At 38.8% G+C, this 26,731-nt stretch overlaps 1 protein-coding gene across 2 annotated transcripts; it reads right to left on the reverse strand.

The window, feature by feature from the left end:
- Window positions 1–1,375: 1,375 nt before the first annotated feature.
- On the reverse strand, window positions 1,376–25,476 carry LY96 (lymphocyte antigen 96). 2 transcript variants are annotated; one of them, XM_041769494.1, is made up of 5 exons: window positions 23,608–25,454; window positions 15,699–15,788; window positions 12,146–12,274; window positions 2,895–2,947; window positions 1,376–1,502 (listed from the first exon to the last, which is right to left on the reverse strand). In XM_041769494.1, exons 1-5 carry the CDS (start codon window positions 23,717–23,719, stop codon window positions 1,404–1,406), a joined length of 483 nt encoding a protein of 160 aa, XP_041625428.1. In that variant the 5' UTR covers window positions 23,720–25,454; the 3' UTR covers window positions 1,376–1,403. The 2 variants fall into 2 exon arrangements, with proteins under 2 accessions (XP_041625428.1, XP_041625429.1); XM_041769495.1 differs by lacking the exon at window positions 15,699–15,788 and having other exon boundaries at window positions 23,608–25,476.
- Between the last annotated feature and the right edge of the window lie 1,255 nt (window positions 25,477–26,731).

The raw sequence follows: 26,731 nt of genomic DNA on the forward strand, positions 1-26,731 counted from the left end.
ACCCAAGCCCAGGCACTATGCTAGATGCTGGGTCAAGAGTAATGAGCATACCTAGGCTGACTACACTACCTGGGCTCATGGAGGTTAATCTAGTGATAGATTTTTGAAATAATAACAAATGAGTGTTAAGTACTGGAAGGAAGGGCCACAAGTCTACAAAAGCATATCACGAAGAAAGTTAGCCCTGTTTATTTATTTTTTTTTTTTATTTTTTTTTTTTTGTTAGCCCTGTTTAGACCAGATAAAAGTGGGTGGAGTGAAAGGAACTGGGGGGAGAGAGAAAACCATAGGAGACTGGTAGCTAGGCTCTCTGTTACATGATTTCTCTGTGATTTCGCTCAGGAGTGCCTCTGTTTAGCATCAAAAGTGCAAGAGTTGCACTCCATACTACTCATTGATGATTCCCTGAGGAAGTAGCACCTGAGCCAAGAAAGAGCCATACCCGTTACAGAGGTGAAGGGGTAAGGACAGGGCAGAGTGGAGGAGTAGTGTAGAGGCAGAGAAAACTATGGCTAAAGATTCTAGAGGGGAAGGACTATGGCACATTCTGGAACACAAAAAGCAAAGAGAGGGTGCAGGGAGAAGGGCCTGGAAGGGGAAAGAGTGGCCAAGGTCTGGCAGGTTCTCAAAAAGACTCCAACTTTATCCTAAAAGAAATCAAAAGAGACAGAACCTTGTTTGGCTTCACTTCATTTTGTTTCATTTGCATTGTGGTGACATTACTGGACCTGTATTTTGAAAGTATTTTTGAAACTGCCTTTGTGGAGAATACTTTACCAGAGGCACCTGACCAGGTGCAGAAAGATGAGACAGGAGGCAGGGGAGTAGTCCAGGAGATTTTAGTATATGTGCTGCCGATGCAAGCACTGTCCAGGAGAGCAATGCTGGTAACTTGCCCCAGGGTAGAGAGGCAGGAAATGGGGAGGAGTCAACCAGTTCAAGAGATTTCATTACCTGTGTGTTATGGGTTGAATTTTGCTCCTCCAGAATTCATATGCTTAAACCCTAACCCCCAGCGCCTCAGAATGTAACTGGATTTGTAGTTATTGCCTTTAAAAAGGTAGTTAAGGTAAAATGAGGTCATTAGAGTGGTTCCCTAAACCAATGTGATGGTATCCTTATAAGAAGAGACTAGGACACACACATAGAGGGAAGACCATGTGAAGACACATCCATCTACAAGGCAGCCATCTACAAGCTGAAGGGAGTCAAAAGGAACCAAACCCACCCACACTTCTATCTCTGATTTTTAGCCTGCAAAACTGTGAGAAAACAAATTTCTAATTGTTCAGGCCACCCAGTCTGTGCTATTTGTTATGGCAGCCCTAGCACACTAGTACACTTTGAAAAAAAATTAAGTGAACAATAAAACCTCTGAAAAATAAAAATATACTCTATTTATTCTAATTGAAATCAGGGTGGTGTATGACGGTAAAATTCAAACAAAAGAGCATTTCTTCAGTATCTCCAGAGATGGCTTCTGCAACACATCTGTATTGTCCCTAAATGAGAAATAAGAAATAGAAGTAAATAAAATGTTAGATGCTTCTATTTTGTAAGACTTTTTTTGAAAAAGATTTTATTGATTTATTTATTTACTTACTTACTTATTTGAGAGAGAGAGAGAGCAGGCACACATGTGAGTGGGAGGGAGGGACAGAGGAAGAGGGAGAAGCAGACTGCCTTCTGGGAGTTGGAATCTCTCAAATCTCAGGGCTCAATCCCAGAATTCTGAGATCATGATCTGAGCGGAAGGCAGACCCTTAAGGCTTAGCTGACTGAGTCACTCAGGTGCCCCCATTTTGTAAGACTTTTATAAGAATTTTGTCTTAGTAGGAAGAAGCCCTTTAAATTAAATTGATTATCATTATCTCGGTAATCTAATAGGATGAAATTTTGAATGCCTTTGAATTCAGTAAGCATAAACCTATTTATTTCCCAATTATAAGAGGATGTTTTTTGCAATTAGCCTGTGAGATTTTCAAATAATCAATATCCTTTAGAACAAAATAGGTAAGGAATATGCATTGTTGAAGTTTATTTTAAAATAGTCATCCAGGGGGATCCCTGGGTGGCTCAGTGGTTTAGCGCCTGCCTTCAGCCCAGGGCGTGATCCTGGAGACCTGGGATCCAGTCCCACATCGGGCTCCCTGCATGGAGCCTGCTTCTCCCTCTGCCCGTGTCTCTGCCTCTCTCTCTCTCTCTCTCTCTCTGTGTGTGTGTGTGTGTGTGTCTCTCATGAATGAATAAATAAAATCTTAAAAAATAAATAAAGAAAAATAAAAGTCATCCAAAGCGAAACATGTACAAAATTTCATTGCCAGATAACTAAATACAAATATCTAAAATTACATCATTACTATTCATGGAGGCAGTTACTGAGTTATACACAGCAGTCGTACAGTGCTTTCCCCAAAGATCATTCAACATATTAATAATGAGCATTCATATTACTTTTAGCCATTTAGGTTTAGAGGAAAAACATGAAGTGGAAAAGATTTCGTGTTACTTTTCCATATTTCCATATTCTATGGAAAGAATGGCAAAATACCTTCAAAACTAAATAAAAGTGAAAAACACAAGCTTAAACACCTTAATGTTCAATAACTATTCCTGAAGTTGTGAATGGCTTGTTTCAAATTTTTAACATATTCGTTACTGCAAAAGATTCTTTTTTTTTTTTTTTAAAGATTTTATTTATTCATGATAGTCACACACACACACAGAGAGAGAGAGGCAGAGGGAGAAGCAGGCACCGGGAGCCCGACGTGGGATTCGATCCCGGGTCTCCAGGATCGCACCCTGGGCCAAAGGCAGGCGCCAAACTGCTGCGCCACCCAGGGATCCCCCTGCAAAAGATTCTTAAGACAGTACAAATGACTCTTGAACAATACCTTAGAAAATCGTATTCCCCTAAAGGAGAAGGGTATTCTTGTATTCACAGTCTCTACAAGCAAAATACAAAATACAAAAAGTTACATTGGTCATCATTAGGTGATTTTCTTTTTTAAATGTAGTATGGAGTGCACCTTTTACATTGCTACTGGCAGAGATAGTCCCAAGCAAACTGTAGAAGTAATGAATTTTACATCCTATGATTCTCCTATGGCTTCCTCTGCCACCCCATGCATCTCTCAGTATCAGCCCAAATTTCATGCCTCAAGGGATGCAAAATTTTAAGGCCTACTAGTCTCAATAGTGAATGAATGAACAAGCTAGTGCTCATATGTTTCATTCCAAATTATATATGTACATATTTAATACTGCTGCTCCTTCAGCAAAGTAATAATAGGTGGACGAGAGAGTTGGGAAGCAGCCAGGATACCAAATCTCCTTCCAATTCCACACTGAGGAGCATGAGTAGTCACTGTTGAAATGCAAGGCCATGGGCCTGGCCCCACAGATGCTATGGAACACACCACATTCCACTGACCTAATCAGGAACACCAAAGGAGTGAATTTACAGGATAAGGATAGAAAAGTAGAAATGTTTTGAATCTCTAACAAAATCAATAGTGGCCAAAAATCTCTTTTGTAGTAATATAGTCAAACGCAAACTATAATGGTTATTATTCTCCTAACTACCTAAAGACAATCCTTAATGGCAAATGAATAGACCTTTTCTGCGTATATATATATTTCTATTCTCATAAAAAAACATCTATTTGCTTCAGAGTATATCCTTATTCAGGGTATTAATACACTGAGATATTAGTTCTTGAGCTTAGCACAGTGATCATATCTTCATGATGCCATGATTTTTTTATTCAAGCCCAATCCATTTCAAATTTAATAGTTCAACAAGTATTTATTGAAAACAACTATGTACCAGGGACTGAGGAGACAATAGGCTAGTACACACTGTTCCTTCTCTCAAATAGTTGAAGTCTATTGGGGATATAGGCGTGTAAAGATACAAAGATACAGATACAATGCTATAAAAAGATGTAGCAAGAATAAAGGCAGTGTAGCATTTTTGGTGAGAGTGATGGTTCTGGATCTGAATCCCAGCTAGCTCCTCTACTTACTTGGAGTGTGGCTTTGGGCAAGTCATTTAACTACTCTGTGCTTTAGTAAAATGGCAATGGATAATAACACCTACTTCACAGGGATAACATGAGGCTCTACGACTTAACGCTTGTAGGTGCTCAGAACAATGCCTGGAATGTAGCACTCCTTATATTTTATTAACATGAAAATGTTATTTATTAGAACATTAAATGTTATTCCTTCTCCTTTCTAGACCTTCTTCCCAGGGCATCTTGTGAATAATAATGATGTCATTAATATTACCACTGATATTATAATTACTGTTATTCACAAGATGGCATGGGAAGAGATTCTAGAAAAAAGAAGTGAGTTGAATTGTCATAAAGGATGGGGAGGAAGGAACAGAAGGACATTCCAAAGGGATGAAAAAGAGGAGCAAAGGCAGGAAAGTGAAAATCAGTGTGACTAACACATACACCCTGCAAGTGGCTTAGCATTATTAAAGCAACAAAGACGTAGGAGTGCTTAGAAGTAAATCTGAAGAAGTAAACATAAATGGGCTCAGGTTCCATTTGAGAGAATGGAGGCAATGAAAGAACATCCAAGGGTGTGAAATGGTCAGATTGTGATTAGAAACATGGGTCACCATGTTGTGCATATGGGTTTAAGGGGGCACTAAGACTCAGGGAGACCAGTGAAAGGCCAGGAGATAGTGACAGAGGTGAAGAGAAGAAGTAAAATGCCTCCATGCCCACCAATTCAGGTGCCTTCCTGCGTGGATAAATCTGGTCTATCTCATCAGCCTGCTGCTTTCCTTGAGAGTACTTATCATAAGCCGAATCTTATTTCATTTTTATGTAATTTCATGACTAAGTTATGAGCTTGCTTACTAGTTTACAAGTTCCATGAGGACAGGGGCTTTGCTTTGATCACTTCTGAATCTCCAGCTCCCTAGTATCTGGTCCCTGAGTCTCTGGCTCAGCTACATAATTTGCAAGGCCAAGTGTAAAATGGAAATGGGGGCGCCTTATTCAAAAAGCAGGAGAGACATCCTATTCAAGGTATGGAAATATAAAGCTTTTTCCTTTCTTCCACAGTCTTTCTCTAGACTTGCCATGATATATTTGCTATGTAATATCATTTGAAGTCAAACAGAATTTTAAATTACCATTCATCTTTATATTGCACAATGACAGCTTAAAACACAAATATCAGAGCTTCAGGTAGAATCACTGAATTTACACAATTTGTATTTGGTAGCTCATCCCCGAAGGTATGTCAAGCTGACCAGAGAAAATTCACATAAGCTTGACTCAGGAAATTTGAAAAAAGGAAGAGAAGATCTCCCCAGGCATGGAATGATCCAAGGGAATATTCTCTTGGCACTGAGTGAAAGGGGAGTATAGAAGCTCAAAGATATCCAGGGGGCTGCTTCATGATGGGGGCACCTGTGCAAAGTGTGGGCCTGACAGCTGCCTAAGGTCCCCCTCCCCTATGCTGCCATTTGCCTCATGATTCACATGGGAGCAGAGAAGACAAATCAGACTTCTTTCCTTCCCACTGGCATGCTGTCCCACGAGTGACCCTCAAGGGTTTTGCAACCTCCATGTAATACCTGCATGAGCTACCCATTGGTGGGGAGGCAGTCTTGCCCCCAACTAGTCACCCATTGAACAGTGCCAGCCGAGGTGGAGTGGCCACATCCCACTTCAGACACTGCAGGGCCCCTTCACCTGATCCTGACCCTCCCTGCATCCAAGGCCCCCACCAGGTGGCAGGGGTCACTGGTTGTAACTAGGAAGGGGTTATCAAGCAGGGCCCAGGGTACCAGCAGAGCAGTGGGTAGCAGGGAGCCAAGAACCCATCTGGGGGAGTTGCATGCATGCCTCATTGTCCTATCAGACTACACTTACAAAACACACACTCAAAGATAAAATTATTAAGAATCTCAAGACTATTATCACAAAATATTAAACTCTAAATGTGAAGCCCTCTGAATATGAGGCCCTCGTTGTGAAGCCAATCCTGAAAACTTTGTATGAGAGAGAAAGGAAAGGAGATGGACAAGACTTGAGGATTTGAGAAAGAAATCAAGGGTAACTCTGAGATTTCTATCTGGGGAGACTGTCCAAATGTTCACCAGGTCAGGTAGGAAGAAGGGGCACTAACCTTCTCTGAAGGGGGTAGTCTTTTTCCATTGTTTTGTCTCTCTTAGAAAGCTCATATGTTGCTCACATAGCCCATTCTACTCTTAGGGGAGGTTAGCTTGAAGCTTCTCCCCACATTCAAGAAGCCAGAGGAGAATTGAGGCAGAGCCAGAGGAAAGGAAGATAGAACCCCTGCTTAGGCTCCTCTCTATTCTTCCCATGCAGCTCACTCGTGGTCCAGCACGCTTTTCGTGACAATCATGCAAAATACAGGACCCTAAGCCTTAGATGGTGTTATGGGTTGAATTGTGTCCCTCAAAAAGATGTTGAAGTCCTAACCCCCAGTACCTGTGAGCATGGCATTATTTGGAAACAGCACCTTTGCAAGATGGTCAAGATGAGGTCATTAAGGTGGGCCTTATTCTCATAGGACTGTCTTTATAAAGAGGGGAAATTTAGACACACAGACAGAAATGCATGGCGAGAAGACTGTGAAGGGACACAGGAAGAAGATGGCCATTTACAAGGCAAGAAGCACCTAGGCCTTCAGAATCTTGGGAGAGGGGCCTGGAGCAGATCTGTCCTTCACCCCATCAGAGGGAGCACAGCCCCACCAATACTTTGATTTTGGACTTCTGGCTTCCAGACTGTCAGACATTAAATATCTGTTGTTCTTAGCCAGCCAGTTTGTGGTACTTTGTTACAGCAACCTTTCTGGAAGATTCTGGAAACAGGGCTAACAGATAATTAAATTTAAGATGCCTTTGAAGTATCCATTTATTTATTTTCAAATGTGTTTTTTTAAGATTTTATTTTATCTGTTTATTTGAGAGAGAGAAGCTTGGTCTGTAGAGCATATGACTCTAAATCTCAGAGTTATGAGTTCAAGTCCCACATTGAGAGTGTAGCTTACTGAAAAAATAAAATACAATTGTCTTTATTTGAGAGAGAGAGAATGAACATGAGCAGGGGTGGTGGGGAGAGGGATAAAGAGAAGCAGACTCCTCACTGAGCAGGGAGCCCAATGTAGGGTTCAGTCCCAGGACCTGGAGATCATGACCTGAGCCAAACGCAGACACTTAACTGACTGAGCCACCCAGGTTCCTCTCAAACATGTTTTTAAAAGAAACAAAATGTGTGTGTGTGTGTGTGTGTGTGTGTCTGTGTGTCTGTGTGTGTGTGTGTGTGCGCGCGTGCTTATAAGAAGTCGTAAAATTGTGGGTAATTTTTATTTTATTTTTGCTTGCCTACATTTTCTAAATACCATATCCTAAAAATATATGACTTTTGTAACAAATACAAAAAGGAAAATTATTTTAAAAGTAGATACGTATGGTACTAATTTGATCCCCAAATTTTCAAGGGTCTCTTGATAGCATCAGTGCTTCTTAAATCAGAATGCCCTGAGCTCTGAGCCCATATACTCAGCTACCAGATGGACATGTTTATTTGAGTGTTCCAAAATTACCTTGAGCTCAATATGCCTAAACCAGAACCCATTGCTTTCTCTTTAAAAATCTGCCCCTTTTCCTGTACACATCATTTCAGATAATACCACTTCCATTAATCCCCGTCACTGGCCCTCTACTAGTCCTTGAATTTACCTAATTTCTGGCTGCCACATCAAATCAATCGGCGATTGTCCTGCCGATTCTACCTCCAAATATGCCCTCTTTCTTCTCCTCCCCTCTGCTCCAAGGCCACCATCTTTGTTCAGCCGTCCTAGTCTCTCACACAGCCTCCTGGCTGCTCCTCCTTCCATCCCATTTTCCTGTCTCAGCCAACCCCCGCTTCCTTCCATATGGACACTAGTTAGCTGCAAAACTGAAAATCTCAGTGGGTCATCTCTACCCACTGATGACAAGATGCAGGCCAATATTTTGTGCATGACTTACATGTATGCTTCTGCTCCCTTTCCTAGGCTCATCTCCAGCAATTGCCCACAGCACATTCTGCTCCAACTACAAAACTACTCTCCAAACAAACCATATTCTTTCATGGCTAGATGCATTTGCATATGCTGTCTCCTCTCCAAGGAATGTCCTTCCTCCTCCTCTTTGATGTTCTCAGATTCAAGACTTTAATAAAATATTCTCTGAAACCGTATCTGAGTTCTATCACAGCAAATTGATAACTATATAGTTAAAACCAGGAGCATATAAATCTATCAACGTTTATGACATTTCATTATAATTTTTGTTCCTGGGACTGTCTTTCCCAGTACAGAGGGACCTTCTGAGGAGAGAGAACCTATCTTTCAACTTTGGATCACCAGAGCTTAAATCATGACTTGCTCAAATTAGGTTCAACAGATGTTTGTGAAAGGAAATGAGGGAGGGAGGGAGAGCCAACAGACTGGGCTGAGTCTGACACATCTTAAATCTCAAGAAAGTGAAACTTTAAAAATTCAGATAAAATGTCAACATAATCTCACAGAGATTAGGAGGGATTGTAGAACAGTTGTTAAAAAAAAAAAGAAAAAAACAAAAACAAAAACAAAAAACAATAATCTTCCAAGAGTTTTTTTTTTCTTTCGAAGAGAAAGCATTGTACAGTGGAAGAGTGAGCCTTAAGAGTCATGAGGCTACTCTGTTACTAGCTCAAATGGCCAAGGACACATTTTTTTAATCACTCCAGGCATCGGCCTCCTTACTTGTAAAAATGACAGGACTATAAAATCAGGAAGAAAAGGCCTCCTATTACCCACATGAATATTTATTATTCAAGAACCATACATCTTGAATTCTTATTCTGAGCACAGTTTCTTTATGCATTCTCTAATTATATCCTTAAAATCATGCATTCTCTAATTATATCCTTAAAATCATGAATCCAATAGGCTTCACTGTCCCCATTTTACAGATGAGGAAAATGAGGCTGATAGAGGTTAAATAACACACCCAAGGCCACATTGCTGGTAGGTGGAAAAGGTGGAACAGAGACTCCGGTCTTTCCAACTCTGAGCCCAGATTTAGAAGCAATGCCAGCTCCATTATTTGCATATGTTTTGGGGGTGGCAGACAAGTCAGGACTGTGGAGAGATGGTTGGCTAGGGGATACATCTCAAAGCTTCACTAACACAGCAAAAAATTGATGTACTTAGAAACAATTTTCTTAATGACTGCTAGAAAATGTATAATCAAATTGATGTAAACGTCAAAGCCAGTATAAGCCTGTTATGAATTTTATAGTACCCTCATTCCATTAATTCCCAATCTTTATCATTTTTTGTCCCATCTGTATCTAATTGATGCTATGTTGCTAAATTTGATGTATGCATGTAAACTACCTAGAATCCTTTTTTTTTTTTTAAGAGAGAGAGAAAGAGAGAGAGCTGGGGGTAGGAGACCAGAGAGAGAGGGAGAGAGAGAATCCCAAGCAGACTCCCCCCTGGGCAGGGAGCCTAAGACAGGGCTTGATCTCACAACCCTGAGATCATGACCTGAGCCAAAATCAAGAGTCAGACGCTTAACTGACTGAGCCACCTAGGTGCCCCTACCTAAAATCTATTTTTTAAACAAGAGATGGCACAGGTTATAATGGTAACTAATTGTATAGGAAAATATTCAACTGCAATAGTAATTTTTAAATGTCAATAAAACAATTGTTTTTTTTAACCTAATAGGTATTTTTTAAACTTCTTCTTTTTTAGATGATGTCCAAGACAGACAGAGATTAACAAGACAGAGATTAAACTACTGTACATACACATTGCTGGTGATGTAAGGTATATGTTGATACATTCCTTTAGAAAAGTGATTTGGCAACACCAAAGAAACAAACAATCCAATCATGAAATGGGCAAAAGACATGAAGAGAAATCTCACAGAGGAAGACATGGACATGGCCAACAAGCACATGAGAAAATGCTCTGCATCACTTGCCATCAGGGAAATACAAATCAAAACCACAATGAGATACCACCTCACACCAGTGAGAATGGGGAAAATTAACAAGGCAGGAAACAACAAATGTTGGAGAGGATGCGGAGAAAAGGGAACCCTCTTACACTGTTGGTGGGAATGTGAACTGGTGCAGCCACTCTGGAAAACTGTGTGGAGGTTCCTCAAAGAGTTAAAAATAGACCTGCCCTACGACCCAGCAATTGCACTGTTGGGGATTTACCCCAAAGATTCAGATGCAATGAAACGTCGGGACACCTGCACCCCGATGTTTCTAGCAGCAACGGCCACAATAGCCAAACTGTGGAAGGAGCCTCGGTGTCCATCGAAAGATGAATGGATAAAGAAGATGTGGTCTATGTATACAATGGAATATTACTCAGCCATTAGAAATGACAAATACCCACCATTTGCTTCAACGTGGATGGAACTGGAGGGTATTATGCTGAGTGAAATAAGTCAATCGGAGAAGGACAGTGTATGTTCTCATTCATTTGGGGAATATGAATAATAGTGAAAGGGAATATAAAGGAAGGGAAAAGAAATGTTGGGAAATATCAGGAAGGGAGACAGAACATAAAGACTCCTAACTCTGGGAAACGAACTAGGGGTGGTGGAAGGGGAGGAGGGCAGGTGTTGGAGGGGAATGGGTGACGGGCACTGAGGCGGACACTTGACGGGATGAGCACTGGGTGTTTTTCTGTATGTTGGTAAATTGAACACCAATAAAAATTAATTTAAAAAAAAAAAGTGATTTGGCCTACGTAGACAAAACCACTAATGTAGTTAACCCAATTATGCTCAGATACTTCCCTAGGAGTTATATATAACTTCTTTCAAACATATTCAAATATAAAATATAAGGAAGATTATATACAGAAATATATTTATTGCTATATTATTTATAATAGTAAAAAATATCAGAAGGAAACTAATATCCAACAGGATCATGTTTTTTTTTTAAGATTTTATTTATTTATTCATAAGAGACACAGAGAGAAAGAGACATAGGCAGAGGGACAAGGAGGCTCCCCGAGGGGAGCCTGATGTGGGACTCAATCCCAGGATCCCGAGATCAGGACCTGAGCCAAAGGCAGATGCTCAACCACTGAGCCACCCAGGTGCCCCATGGATTATGGTTAAATAAACTATAGCATACCCACTAAGGGAGATGTTTCACATGTAATGTTTATACTTTGGTTTTTGAATCACATGGATTATCTAGTCAAAAAATTAAATAAAATAATTTTTAAAAAGAAAATTACTGGGACACCAGGCAGGCTCAGTTGGTAGAGCATGTGACTCGTAATCTTGGGATTGTAAATTCAAGCCCCAATCTTGGCTGTAGAGATTAATTAAAAATAAAATCTTTAAAAAAAAAACATAAAGGAAAAGTATTATAGTGTGGTATACTTAAAAGTACAGCAGCAATGTACATTCATTGAAAAATCAGAAGGAAATACTCCAAAATGTTTTTAGAAATATTATTCTGTGACATTCTTGTTTATACTTCCCAATTTTTGGCAATGTGATAGTATAATATTTATAAACATTTAAGCTATTTAAAATACTAGTTAAAAATTATTAAGGAAAAATTCATGAGTTTGCAATAAATGACCTTTAAGGTTCTAAGCTCTGAAATTTTGTGATTCTGTGAATAACAACAGGATGGAAAGAAGTGGAGAAAGATATTGAAGAAAACATGGTAGAAAAATCTAGTGAGGTTTGTTTTTAATAACTTTTTTTTTAATTCTTTTTTTTTCTTTCCCTACTGATTCCACCAATCCTGTTCCCTTGACTGCAGTTCAGTGAGATTCTATAACAAATGTAATATTTAGAAAAAGGGATCCATAACCAAGGGCAAATGTACAACATTAAACTAAACAAGGTAAAAATTTTAATATACCTTCAAACACACTTAAATAAGTACCATCTTCATAATAATTCAGTAACATAATTGTAAAATACTTAAGCTGTTTAAAGTAAAAACTTTGGATGAAAAAATTATCAGAAAAGGAATGGCACATTCTCAGTGCTTTTAATATTCAGAACATTCTCATAAACTATTATGTTCTATTACGAAAATAATACGAATTAAATGCTTACCTCCCTTCAGAGCTCTGCAAAAAGAATAAACATCATCAGATCCTCGGCAAATAACTTCTTTGCGCATTGGTAAATGCATGGAGTTAAAAGATATATAGAGATTGAAATATAGTTTTTTAATATCTCTTCCTTAAAAAGAAAAAAAACCATTAGTCCTTCAAATAATAGATTCTTTTAAAAATAATAATTAATATGTACCTTACACTTACACTTGCCTGACACTTTATTTCATTTAATCATCACAACAACTTACCATGTGGGCATTGCTACATCACTTCGTTAAATCATCACAAAAACTTATTGCTATTCCTGTGTAACACATGAAAAAACTAAAGTTCTAAGAGAATAATTAGTAGACTGTAACCAAACAGAATATTCTACAGGAAGAATTATGTATGCTATGCCTGAAAAGAGGAGCCTATGTTTCTGAGAAAACTATCAAACGGAGATGTAAAATTTCCAGTTCTAGTTACAGTTGTGCTAGGAAGTTCAAGAAAAAAGAAAGGGGAAGGAAAGGAAATAAGGATAATCAACTCATGCCCACTTTTTTAGGAGTTTTGATGAAAGAATTATTGAAGAATAAAACAATCTTTTTATTAAAAATTACACAAGTTATCTTATGATTTCCTCATGGTCTCCCTAATACCGTTTAACATGGAAAATTCCATTAAACACTGCATTTTGCTCAACTCTTCTAATTTATTCAGTTGGCCCAACTGGAAAATACGTACAATCTTTTTTTATGATAAAAACAATTATTGTAGGGCTCATGGCTGGCTCAGTAGATAGAGCATGGAACTCTCAATTTCAGGGTCATGACCTTGAGTCCCATATTGGGTATAAAGATTACTTTTTAAAAAATTATTATAACCACTACCTCTCTGAAAATATTTTCCTAATAAAGTCCCCATGACCCATTATAGCCAAAATCAAAAGAAAACTTTTCCATATTTAACCTGAACTTGGTATGCTTAACAGAAATGCCAGTTACTTCCTCAAAACTCCTTCCTTTGGCTTTGGTGCTACCATTCTCTTCTAGTTATCCTCCAACCTCTCTGATTCCTTCTCCTCATTGGCTTCTCTTTCTTAGAGTTGCGTCCTGGGTTCTCAATTTTCACGTTGCACATACACCCTGGCTTTAAGTACCACATAGGGTGTTAATTCCCAACTCATCATCTTTAGTCTCAACCTTTCTCCTGAGCACCTGTCCCACATATGCGTTCAGTATCTCTACTCAAATGTTGCTCATTGTCTCACTGAACAGATCCAAAATTGACTTCTTTGTCTTCATCACTATATAGGCATTAGAATTCCCGGTCCTAGTAAATCTTACTAGCCTTCTTTTTATCCTCATCATCACTCTCTTAATGCAGGCCCTCATTACTCTGAGCCTAAAATATCACCAAACTACCTAATTTGTCTCTATATCTCTACTTTCATGGCAAAGTGTAGAAAAGAACATCATAGGGTCTGTTTTAAATAATAGTTCCATGGTTCACTCCATGAACGGCCTGCACCACTCCAAAAGCAGGGATATGTGTAGAAGTTGATGGGCTGTTCTCACAGGGAATTCCTTGAGACATGAGTAGATGGTGGTACTGTTGTGGTACCAATGACGATTCAAGACAATAAAACTTCTTTCATTTCTGCACGGAACACAGCATGATTTAAGAAAGGATATGCTGCTTTGACATCTCAACAGTATACATCTTGAGAAGCTCCTCGCTCCTGGGCATCACTGTGGTCATTTTAGGCACACGAACAATAGACAAAGTGAGATACCACGTGTATGCCTCAGTAGGCCAGGGATACCAATGTAGGTGTCAGAGTGAGAGATAAGAAACACAGTAGCTTTACACAGTAACAAAGAAAACTGTTTCTGAGCTCAGCTAAGACAACTCCAAGAACTTTCAGATATAACTTTGAAGGAGGGTTAAAGTCCAGCTTTATTTATTTATTTATTTATTTATTTATCAGTTAATAGTACACAAATAATTTGCTAGCAAAGCTATAGTCTCAAAATAATTTCCATCCCCAACTTATTTTTGCTTCAAGTTGTTTTAGCTCTTATTGAATTTAAGTAGCTATAGGCCCATAACAATAAGGTTGATTTCTATGAATATGGCCCCACATTTTACACAGACATTCCAATACATTCTAGGGAAGCTCAGGGAAAATATGACTAAATAATCAATGAAACCAGGAGCTGATTCTTTGAAAAGTTTGACAAAAGTGATAAACCTTTAGTCAGACTCTTAGACTCATCAGAGAGAGAGAAAGAGAGAGAGAGAGAGGGGGGACTCAAATAAATAAACTCAGAAGTGAAAGAGGAGAAATAACAACCAATACCACAGAAATCCAAATGATTATAAGAGAACATCATGAAAAATTACATGCCAACAAATTGGATAACCTAGAGGGATGGATACATTTTTAGAAACATGTAACCTTCCAAAACTGAATCAGAGAAATAGAAAATTTGAACAAATTACCAGCAATGAAATTTATTAAATTAATATAAGTTAGGATATAAATTATATTAGTGATGATTAAGACAATAATGATAATGATGATGGTTAGAACTGAAGTTTCCTAGGATCCTAGGACTTAGAGGCAACAGAGTTGACGAGGAAGAAAAGAGGAAGAGCATTTTGTATGTTTCCACAGATACTCATCCATCCTAATGCTGTCACCAGCACTCAGTTTCATTTTTACTAAGCTGATGATGACACATAAAATCATAGAGAGGAAAAACAAGACACAGCACAAAACAAAACAAAAAATCATTGCCTTCTTTCATCCCATCATCATCATAGTTTTTCTTAGAAAGATCATCATTATTAAAAAAAAAAAGTTGAGGCTTGCTTATTACAGATCTTTGATTAGTGGAAACCCGGCTTTACTTGTTAATGAGCTGAATAGTTAATGGTTGACAAAGGATATACCTATTAGATTATTAGGAGTCTCGAGTTATTTACATTTTGCCCTCATGCCATATGTAATCCGCTCCCCCCATGAGTATGAGTTAGCCTCGTGGCTTGCTTCTAACAAATAGCATACAGCAAAGGTGATAGAGTGACACTTCCATGATTAGGCTACATAAGAAGATTTTGACTTCTATCTTGTCAGCTGACTGTCCTTCCTGCTGGCTTTGATGAAGCAAAAAGCCATGTTGAAAAGCCCCATATGGCAAGGCACAGAATGCCATCCAACAGCCAGACAGGAATTGAATACTGTCAACAACCACATGAGCTTAGAAGTGGTTGTTAGCTTCTTCCCTACTTGAACATTCAGAAAAGGCTCCAGTCCTGGCTGACACCTTAATTGAAACCTTGTGGGAGATCCTGAAGCAGACAAAACGTAGCCATGCCTAGACTTCTGACACCCAAAGACTGCAAGATAATAGATGTGTTCTGTTTTAAGCCACTAAAATGTGGTAATTCATCACATAGAAATAGAAAACTAATACATGCACATTTGGAACAAAATAATTTATCATTAATACTTCTTGAACATTCTTCATTGAATTACAAAAACAAAACATTGAACTTACTTGGAATGTAGTAAAGATGCAAATATCCCTTGCTTCCCTTCATTGCTATACAGGGATTAAGATCTATTGAAATAGGGGCTTTCATGTGATCTAAATGGAAGAATAAAGATAATGTCAATAAAATATTATAAATCGTTTCTAGTAAGCAGAGTATTCTGACCATCATTCTCCAAAAGATGCCATTAAAATCGTGTAATGAGAAAAATCGGGGGTGGTTAAAAACATCTCACTCCCTAGAGGAGTGACATCAGCAAAAGGCAGAGTAAGAAGTCTAAGACCCTCCTTCCCCTCACAAACATAGCAATTCAGCAACAACCCATGGACAAATTCCTTTTGCAAAAAATCAGAAATTAATTGAAAATTTCCTGTATTCCAGGAGAATGTTAAATCAGACTCACCAAGATCAGTAGAGGACATGCTTTTACCAGAACCCCTGCATCTGGAACAGCACAATCAGGAAAAAAAAACGCTATAGTCCCTAGCTTCACTCAGGAAGCAAGAGGTTGGTTCATATATTCAGAGCCCCAAGTTTTCTAAGGAAAATACCCAAAGGAATAACAAATTAGAAAGTCGGAACAGACCTATAACTAATAAAGAGATTGAATAAGTAATCAAAAATTTCCCAACAAAGAAAAGCCTGGGACCAGATGGCTTCATGGGTAAATTCTACCACCAAACATTTAAATAAAAATGAATACCAATCCGCAAGCTCTCAAAAAATTGAAAGAGACCATTTCCAAACTTATTTTATGAGCCCAGCATTACCCTGATACTAAAACCAGACAAAGACACTGCAGAAAAAGAAAACTATGGGCCAATAACTCTAGTGAATATAGATATAAAAAAATCTCAACAAACTACTAGCAAACTAAATTCAACAACAGATTAAAAGGTTCATACACCATGACCAAATGGGATTTAATCCCTTAGATGCAAGTTTTCAACATAAGAGAATTAATTAATGCAATATACCACATTAATAGAATGAAGTATAAAAATCACATGATTATTTCAACAGATGCAGAAAATGCTTTTGACAAAATTTAACACCCTTTTGTGATAAAAACTCTCAACAAACTAGGGAAATGGCCTTAACATAATAAAGACCATTTATGAAAATCCCATAGCTAACATTACACTCAATGACAAAAAACTGAGTTTTCCTCTAAGATTAGAAAGAAAGCAAGAAAGCAAGGATAGCCCTTCCTTACATAGCACCAGAGGACCTGGTCAGATCACTTAGGCAAGAAAAATAAGTAAAAAGCATCCAGATTGAAAAGAAAGAAGTAAAATTTTCCTTGTAGGCAGACATGATTTCTTTGTGTGTGTGTGTGTGTGTGTGTGTGTGTGTGTGTGTGTGTGTGAATACACTATTTTTTAAATAAATCTATTTTTTATTGGTGTTCAATTTACCAACATACAGAATAACACCCAGTGCTCATCCCGTCAAGTGCCCCCCTCAGTGCCTGTCACCCATTCACTCCAACCCCCCGCCCTCCTCCCCTTCCACCACCCCTAGTTCGTTTCCCAGAGTTAGGAGTCTTTATGTTCTGTCTCCCTTTCTGATATTTCCCACACATTTCTTCTCCCTTCCCTTATATTCCCTTTCACTATTATTTATATTCCCCAAATGATTTCTGAGGCACCTGGGTGGCTCAGTCAGTGAAGCATCTGCCTTTGGCTCAAGCCATGACCCCTTGGTCCTAGAATCAAGCCTTGCATCTGGCTCCCTGCTCAGTGGGAGGTCTACTTCTCCCTTACCACTCCTCACTATCTGTGTTCTCTCTCTCTCGCGCGCGCGCGCTCTCTCTAATAAACAAATAAAATCTTTAAAAAAAAAAATCTTATCTTTAAGTAATCTCTACACCCAATGTGGGGCTTACACCCACAATCCCAAGGTCAAGAGTCATATGCTCCACTGATAAAGCTAGCCAGGCTCCCCAAGACACAATTTGATACACAGAAAATCCTAAAGACTCCATTAAAAAACTATTATAACTAATCAACAAATTCAGGAAAATTGCAGGATTCAAGTCAACATACAAAATCTCTATATACTAACAATGAACTACCTGAAAGGAAATTAAGAAAACAATCTAAAAGAATAAATATCTGAAAGTATAAATACCTAGGATTAAACTTGATAAAAGAGGGGAAAGATTTATATACTGAAAGCAACAAAACCTGATGAAAGAGATTCAATAAGACACAAACAATGGAAAGACATCCTGTGTTCATTCACTGGAAGATAGTATTCTTTCTTTTTTTAAGATTTTATTTTTAAGTATTCTCTACACCCAGTGTGTGGTTTGAATTGACAACCCCGAGATTTTTTTTTTTTTTTATATTCATGAGAGACACAGAGAGAGGCAGAGACACAGGCAGAGAGAGAAGCAGGCTCCATGCAGGGAGCCCGATGTGGGACTCGATCCCAAGTCTCCAGGATCATGCCCTGGGCTGAAGGCGGTGCTAAACCGCTGAGCCACCCGGGCTGCCCGACAACCCCGAGACTGAGTCATATGCTATACCGACTGAGCCAGCCAGATGCCCTAAAAGAATTAAAATTCTTTAAATGTCCATATTACCCAAAGCAATCTACAGATTCAATGTGTTCCCTACCAAAACCTCAGTGGCATTTTTTAAAATCTTTATTTATTTTAGAGAGAGAGAGAGCACGCAGGTGGGGGGTGGGGGTGCAGAGGGAGAGGGAGAGAGAATCTCCAGCAGACTCTACACTGAATGTGGAGCCCAAAGCAGGGCTCAATCTCACAACCCCAATATCACAACCTAAGCTGAAGTCAAGAGTCAGAGGCTCAACCAACTGAGCCACCCAGACACCCCTCAGTGGCATTTTTTTTACAGAAATAGAAAAGACAACTCTAAAATTCATATGGAACTACAAAATAGCCAAATTAAACTTGAGAAAGAGGAACAAATCTGAAGGCATCACACTTCCTAATTTCAAACTATATTACAAAACTACAGTAATAAAAAATAGTGTGATGCTGACATAAAGACAGACATAGAGACCAGTGGACCTGAACAGAGTATCCAGAAATAAATTCATGCATATATTGTCAAATTATCTTTGACAGGATGCCAAAAATGCATAATAGGGAAAGGATGGTCCTTTGAACAAATGGTGTTGGGAAAACTAGATTTCTACATGCAAAAGAATCCAATTGGACCCTTATCATATGCCATACACAAAAATCAGCACGAAATGGATTAAAGACTTAAACATAAGATTCAAAACTGTAAAAGCCCTAGAAGAAGACAGAGGAAAAGTTTCAAGACATCAATCTTGACCATGATTTCTAAATATGACACCAAAACACAGGCAGAAAAAACAGAGATAAGTGGAACTATATCAAACTCAAAAGCTTCTGCACAGCAAACAATCAACAGAGTGAAAAGGCAACATATGGAATGGGAGGATATATTAGCAAACTGTATAGATAATAAGGGGTTAATCTCCAAAATGTATAAGGAATTCTAACAATTCAATTATTTAAAAAAACCAATAACCTGATTTAAAAATGGGCTAAGGGGATCCCTGGGTGGCTCAGCGGTTTGGCGCCTGCCTTTGGCCCAGGGCGTGATCCTGTAGTCCCGGGATCGAGTCCCACGTCAGGCTCCCGGCATGGAGCCTGCTTCTCCCTCCTCCTGAATCTCTGCCTCTCTTTCTCTCTATGCCTATCATAAATAAATAAATAAATCTTTAAAAAAATAAAAATAAAAATGGGCTGAAGACATTTTTTCCAAAGAAGACAATCAAATGGCCAATGGGTTTATGAAAAAAAATGTTCAACATCACTAAGTATCAGGGTAATGCAAACCAAAATCACAATGAGATATCACCTAACACCTGTCAGGATAACTTTTTTTTTTTTTTTTTTTTTTTTGTCAGGATAACTATTAACAAAAAAGCAAAAGGCAAGTGCTGGCAAAGATATAGGGAAATTGGAACACTTATACACCATTGGAGGGAATGTAAAATGGTGTAAAATGAATGCAAAATTAAAAATAGAACTACCACATGATCCAGCAATCCCATTTCTGGGTATTTATCCAAAAGAACTTCAATCAGGATCTCAAAGAGATAACTATACTCCGTGTTCACTGCAGCACTATTCACAATACCCAAGATATGAAAGCAACCTAAATGTCTACAGATAGATGAATAGATAAAGAAAATGTGGTCTATACATACAGTGGAATACTATTTAGCCTTAAGAAAAAAAGGAAATTTGGGGGACACCTGAGTGACTCAATGGTTGAACATCTGCCTCTGGCACAGGTCGTGATCCCGGGGTCCTGGGATCGAGTCTTGCATCAAGCTCCCTGGAGGGAGCCTTCTTCTCCCTCTATGTCTCTGCCTGTCTCTGTATGTTTCTCATGAATAGATGAATAAAATATTTTTTTAAAAAAGGAAATTTTGCAATATGCTATAACATGGATGAATCCTATGAACATTTTGCTAAGGGAAATAAGCTGGTCATAAGGACAAATACTGCAAGATTCCACTTACAGAAGTATCTAAAATAGTCAAATTCATAGAATCAAAGAGTAGAATAGTGGTTGCTAGGGCCTGGGGGTAGGAGGAGATGGGGAATTACTAACCAACAGGCATAAAGATTCAGTCAAGCAAGATGAATAAGTTCTAGACCTCTGCTGTATGACAGTGTGCCTATAGTCAATAATATTGTGTTGTATATTCAAATACTGAAGAGGTGAGATCTCATGTAAAGTGTTCCTACTACCATAAAATGGATTTTAAAATACTGTACAAATACAGAAAAGAAACTTTCCCATAACATAAATATTGTTTTAATTCCCTAATATTGTTAAAGTAGAAGCTGAAGATACTAAATTACTTTAAACTGTGTGGAGGAAAAAAACTCAAAAAAAATTTCATAAAAATTACTTGTTCTATTTTGGAATGTTTTAACCTTTTCCTGTCAACATGGTTCTCCACTCTCTTCACTTTATGCATATTCCATTGGTTCAAAATAGAAAATACACATCAAGTACTTAGGGATCTGGTAAATGTTAAATGGGTAAATAAATGAATGAATAAGCTACTGAATAGTCTTCCTGAAGAAAGAGTTTCAAGAAAGATATAGACGAGAAGTTCATAAAAAGCACTGAGAAGTAGGGGAGAGAGACAATAGTAGGGTTTGCGGATTTACCCCTGAATGCAACTCTTAAAATTAATGTTAGGGGCACCTGGTTGACTCAGTCTGTTAGTATCAGATTCTAACGGTTTTGGTTCAGGTCATGATCTCAGGGCCATGGGATTTAGCCCCACCATGTGCTTCCAGCTCAGTGTGGAATATGCTTGAGATTGTCTCTCCCTGTCCCTCTGCCCCTAACCCCTGCTCATACTCTATAAATAAATAAATAATAAGTAATTAATTAATTAATTAATGACCTTTAAAAAATTAATGTTAACACCTCTCATTCAATTAATTGAGTTTACCTGCAACAAAATTCTTATAGAATGAATTATATTAACAGTCATTTCACTTAATCATAGATGTTCACAAATATTTGACCAAAAGATGTTCATCACTAAATAGTTTATGACCAAAGAAAAAAAGCCCAATTTACAACATGGATGGCCTATGAGGGGCAGAGAAAGACAAATACTGTATAATCTCTGTAACATGCAGAATCTACAAAATAAAACACTAAATTTATAGATATAGAGAAGAGATTTGTAGTTGCCAGAGGTAGAAGATGGACATGGACAAAAATAAATGAAGGTAGTCCAAAGATGCACTCGTGGAAAGGGCAGAGGAAGAGAATCTTCAAGCAGACTCCCCGCTGAATGCAGAACCCAGATGTGGGGTTTGATCCTGTGATCCATGATAACATGACCTGAGCCGAAATCAAGAGTCAGATGCTCTACTGACTGAGCCAACCTAGTGCCCCAGCATGTGACTCTTGACCTTAAGGTTGTAAGTTCAAGCCCCATGTTGGGTGTAGAAATTACTTAAAAGTAAAATCTTTTTTTTTTTTAAAGGTGACATAATCAATGTGTGATACCTAGAAGCCAAAGGAGAGGAAAAGCTTGGCAGTAGTGGACTAGGGGGGCTTTCCGGAGGCGGAGAGGTAAACTGACTTTGTAGGATGGAAAAATTTCAGAGATAGGGACACCTGGGTGGCTCAAGCAGCTGAGCATCTGCCTTTGACTCAGGGCATGATCCCAGAGTCTGGGGATCGAGTCCCACATTGGGCTCCCAGCATGGAGCCTGCTTCTCCTTCTGCCTGTGTCTCTGCCTCTCTTTCTCTGTGTGTCACTCATGAATAAATAAAGTCTTAAAAAAAAATCGAAAAATTTCAGAGATAAGTTGCAAGGGAATTTAGTGCAATCCACACATAGGAAAAAAAGCCACAATAAAAGATTGGTCACACAGTTAAATCTTGTCCTCACACCTGGCAATTACTCTAATTCTCTGTAGTAGCTTTGTATTAGTATTTGCCAGACTGTGTTTCTCAAGACAACCAACACATGCTCAAAAAATAAAATAAAATAAAATTGAAAATCTGGATTAAATAGGTTTCAGAATTTTTCAGAACTCAAAGTACATTTCTAAGTCTCCCTCAAATGATTAGAACACCAATCCTTTTTCCCAACAGAATTTCAAAGAACCAGCATTTGCAGAAGCATCAAACCTTCCTGATATGGCTAATGCGTAGAAAAGACCAGTCAACCCATGATGAGCAAACCAGTGGAAAATACCAAACCAAAACTGCAGTCTAGCCCTGATGCTGTGCTTTTAGACTGGCAGATATTTGTAGAGAAATAGGGAGGAAAAACAAAAAACCATGATGCAGCTAGTTAACATTAGTGTATGGCTGATTTTTTAAGTAATCAATACTTGTTTGTATGTGGCTATGTGCTGAAAACTCAACAATCCTCGTAAAACAGCTTTAAAATCACTTTTGGTGGGCAGCCCAGGTGGCTCAGGGGTTTAGCACCACCTTCAGCCCAGGGTGTGATCCTGAAGACCTGGGATCAAATCCCACGTCGGGCTCCCTGCATGGAGCCTGCTTCTCCCTCTGCCTGTGTCTTTGCCTCTCTCTTTCTCTCTCTCTCCCTCTTTCTCTGTGTGTCTCATGAATAAATAAATAAAATCTTTTAAAATAATAATTCTTTTTTATTATTTAAAAACTTTATTTATTATTACTTTTATTATTTAAAAAAATCACTTTTGGTAGCACCTGGATGCTCAGTCAGTTAAGCATCCAACTCTTGATTTCAGCTCAGGTCATGACCTCTGGGTCATGAGATCAAGGCCCACCTTGGCTCTACACTGGGCATTGAGCCTGTATGGGATCCCCTCTCTTCTCTCCCTCTGCCCCGCCCCCCACAATCTCTCTTTAATTAATTAAATAAATAAATAAATAAAACTTATAAAATCACTTTCATTTTACAGTAAAAAAAGCTGGGACACAGAGAGGCTAAGTATTTTTTACTCGAGGTCACACAGCTGGTAACTGACAGAACCAGGCTAACATCCAAATTAGGAGGTGACTCCAAGACTCCTCAAAAGTCATGGCCTCGAACAAGTACTTATAAAGCACCTGTTATGTTCCTACTGCTGTGAAAAAATCACATACCAGAGCAATAATCAATTCCAAAAGGCTACCTTCTCAAGGCTGAGGCAAAAAGCTCAGAAGCAAGACTCAACAGAACAACAGAAGCAGCCAGAGGTTAAGTACAACACAGTGTAGAGACTGGTAAGGTCTGTGAAGGATTGAGAAAATCCACACAGGGCAGCCATCACCTTTGCTGCAAACAGCAGCTGGAATACACTGTCATTTCCTGTGTCCCTGAGACAGCAGCAGGGAGTTCTTATGAAAACATAACCCCTGTACCACTTGTTGCTGTTTTACTTACCACAATAGGCATACCAAACACTGGCATCAGAGGAGTTGCAGATCCAATATTGCTCCCCAGGTTCAGTGAATATGGAAGAAAACAGAGTAGAAAAAAGCATAAACGGAAACATGATTTGGTATCCTCAAAACTTTAAAAATACAAGGAGACTGGGTAACTTCATCTGACTCTTCCCTTTCAGTAAGCAGAAAAATTTAACTTAGTCATTGGTCACATGATTTCTGAGTTTCTCTCCTGAGTTTCCTCTTTCGTGTATATTTAGTATTTGAGCACTTCCGGCCAGTGGAGAGGAAAATGATTTAGAATATACTCTTCTAGAACACTTAATGCAAATGAGAGCACAGAACTTTAAAAGCAAAACAAGGTACTTCCTGGTCAATAGTAACAAAACCAGTCTGTAGGTCTCCTTTAGAATCCCAACAGACTGCCAGCCCTTCTGTATCTGCATTGTTATTCTCTCCCACAGGTTTTTTATGTAGTAACGTCTCATGGCCCAGGGAGCTGGACCTATAGGTCTGAACTGAATGGTCTGATGCAAACTATTTCTGCTCTGCAAAAGGTGCAGCCACAGGGCAGAGCCAGACGAGATGAGACCACAGACATGGGATATTAGCTGTAGTTCTGCATTGTGAGCAGGGGCATACCAGTATTGTACTTAAGCAAAGTACAGCTCCAGGGAATATTTTGAGCCTTGATAAGGAAATGATCAATATTTTGCATGTGGCATGTATTTCAAAACTCTCACTCTGTTCTAGAAAAATAGCTCATCTTTTAGATACTTTGCTACCTAAAATCCTTTATAGGACATAGTTTAGGATTAGTAGCCAAAAAATAAAAATAGCATGGAGTCAGGGCTTAAAAATCTACAAGTTTAGAGGAAAATAATCATATGTTGGTGAAAGCTTCCACTAAAGAACTGTGCTACTTTCCCATTTTTAAAAAGGCAAAAGTCTGTGGGAGGATAGGGAAGTGAAAGTTGTTAATGGGTATTGAGTTTTAGGTCTGCAAGATGAAAAGTTCTCAAGATCTGTTGCACAGCAACATAAATATAGTTAACACTACTGAACTTTTGCTTGAGGCTCATTAAGATGGGGAATTTTATATATTTTTTACATTTAAAAAGTGAAAAAGAAGGAAAGCCTATGAATGCCCCTAGTGGTCTCAAAAATACTATTTCCCACTAAAAGGAAGAAAGACTGGAGAAATTGCTGGTTCCAGGTCTGGGGCAGAAAAATGTGCAGGATGGAGCCTGGAACATCTTAGCATAGTAGATAACCAATAAGAAGACATTCCCCACTGACCAAAGATGGCTTTCCTATGGCTGCTGTAATGACTAACCACTGATTTAGTGGGGAGTCAGGGAGGCCTTCTTGGAGGAAATTACATCCAGTAATTAGAGGATTATATTGTATTATGTTGCAGTGTACTCACTGTATTTTATTGCATGACATCACATCATCAATGGCAGAGCCAGTTCCTTCTGCAGACTCTGGGGGAAGAAACTGTTTCCTTTTTCATCTTAGAGAGCTGCAACACTTCTATTCCTCCATCTTCAAAGTTCAGCACTCTCATCTCTGCTTCCGTCAGCACATCACCTTCTCTTCTGACCTGCTGCCTCCTTCTTATAAGAACTCTGTGATTACACTAAAACCATTGGGCTAATCCAAGATAATCTCCTCAAGATCTATCTATAAAATACCTTTTGCCATTAAACGTGACAGTTTCCAGGCATGAACATCTTGAGGAATCATTATTCAGCCTACCTATAGACTATATAAACATCCAGATAGTAACTACAATGAACTGAAATACACCAAATATATTCAAAAGTATGAGGTCATAATCTTTTAAAAGATTTTATTTATTTATTTGAGAGAGAGAGGGATGCCTGGATGGCTCAGCAGTTAAGCATCTGCCTTCGGCTCAGGGCATAATCCTGGAGTCCCAGGATCGAGTCCCACCTTGGGCTCCCTGCATGGAGCCTCCTGTCTCTGCCTCTCTCTCTGTGTGTCTCTCATGAATAAATAAAGTCTTTATTTAAAAGAGAGAGAGAGGGAGGGAGAGAGAGAGGGAGAGTTAGAGAGAATGAACACAAGCCAGGGAAGGGGGAGATGGAGAAGAGGGAGGATCTCCAGCAGACTCTTCACTGAGTGTGGAACCCAAAGTGGGGTCAGTCTCACAACCCTGAGATCACAACCTGAACTGAAACCAAGAGTCAGACGTTCAACCAACTGAGCCACCCAGGTGTCCTGAGCTCAAAAGTTGTTTAAAGTCTAATTAATCATTAGATGATGCTAAGAAGTCAACTCTTTTGAAAACTGGTAAATAAAGAGAAAGAATCAAGCATTTATCCTGACTTTTCTATAGAAACTGAGCTACTGGTAATCAGAGAATAGATGGGACAAGTTTCCCTTGCCTCCTTATACTCTTTTTTCTCTACTTTTAGAAGTATTCAACTAGTATATGAAAAAAGAAAAATAGAATATAACCATTTTGCAAAACCTAATGAATCACTGAACTTAGGCACCAAGTATCAATGGTTTCTCACTTTACAAAGAGAGGAACAAACTTTGTGAACTTCTTGATGGATGAACACTATGGTAGCTAGCCTCCAAGATGGTTCCCAATGATCCTTATTTCCTAATATTCAAATCCTTGTGTAAACTCCTCCACCAATGAATAGGGCTGACTCTGTAACAAATAAAATACTGCATAAAAGACAGTGTGCAACTTCCAAGCTAGATCATATACATCATTGTGGCTTCCATGTTGTTCTTCTGGCTCAGTTGCTCTAGGGAAAGCAAGTAACCCTGAAGAGAGAACCATGTGGTGAGAAACTAAGGCTGTCAAAAAGCCAGCAAAATGTGTCAGTCATGTGAGTAAGCCACCTTGGAAATCATTCCTCCTGCTCCAGTTCAGCCTTCAGATGACAGTAGTACCAGCTGATAGCTTGACTATAACCTCATGAGAGAACCTGAGTCGGAAGCATTCAGTTTAAGCTACTCCCAGATACTGGACCAACAGGCACCATGTGGTATTTTGTTTTAAACCTCTAACTTTTGGGACACCTGGGTGGCTCAGATGGTTAAGTGTCCAACTCTTGATTTCAGCTCAGGTCAGGGTC

The sequence above is a fragment of the Vulpes lagopus genome, chromosome 9, assembly GCF_018345385.1.
Source record: "Vulpes lagopus strain Blue_001 chromosome 9, ASM1834538v1, whole genome shotgun sequence".
NCBI classification, from domain to species: Eukaryota; Metazoa; Chordata; class Mammalia; order Carnivora; family Canidae; genus Vulpes; species Vulpes lagopus.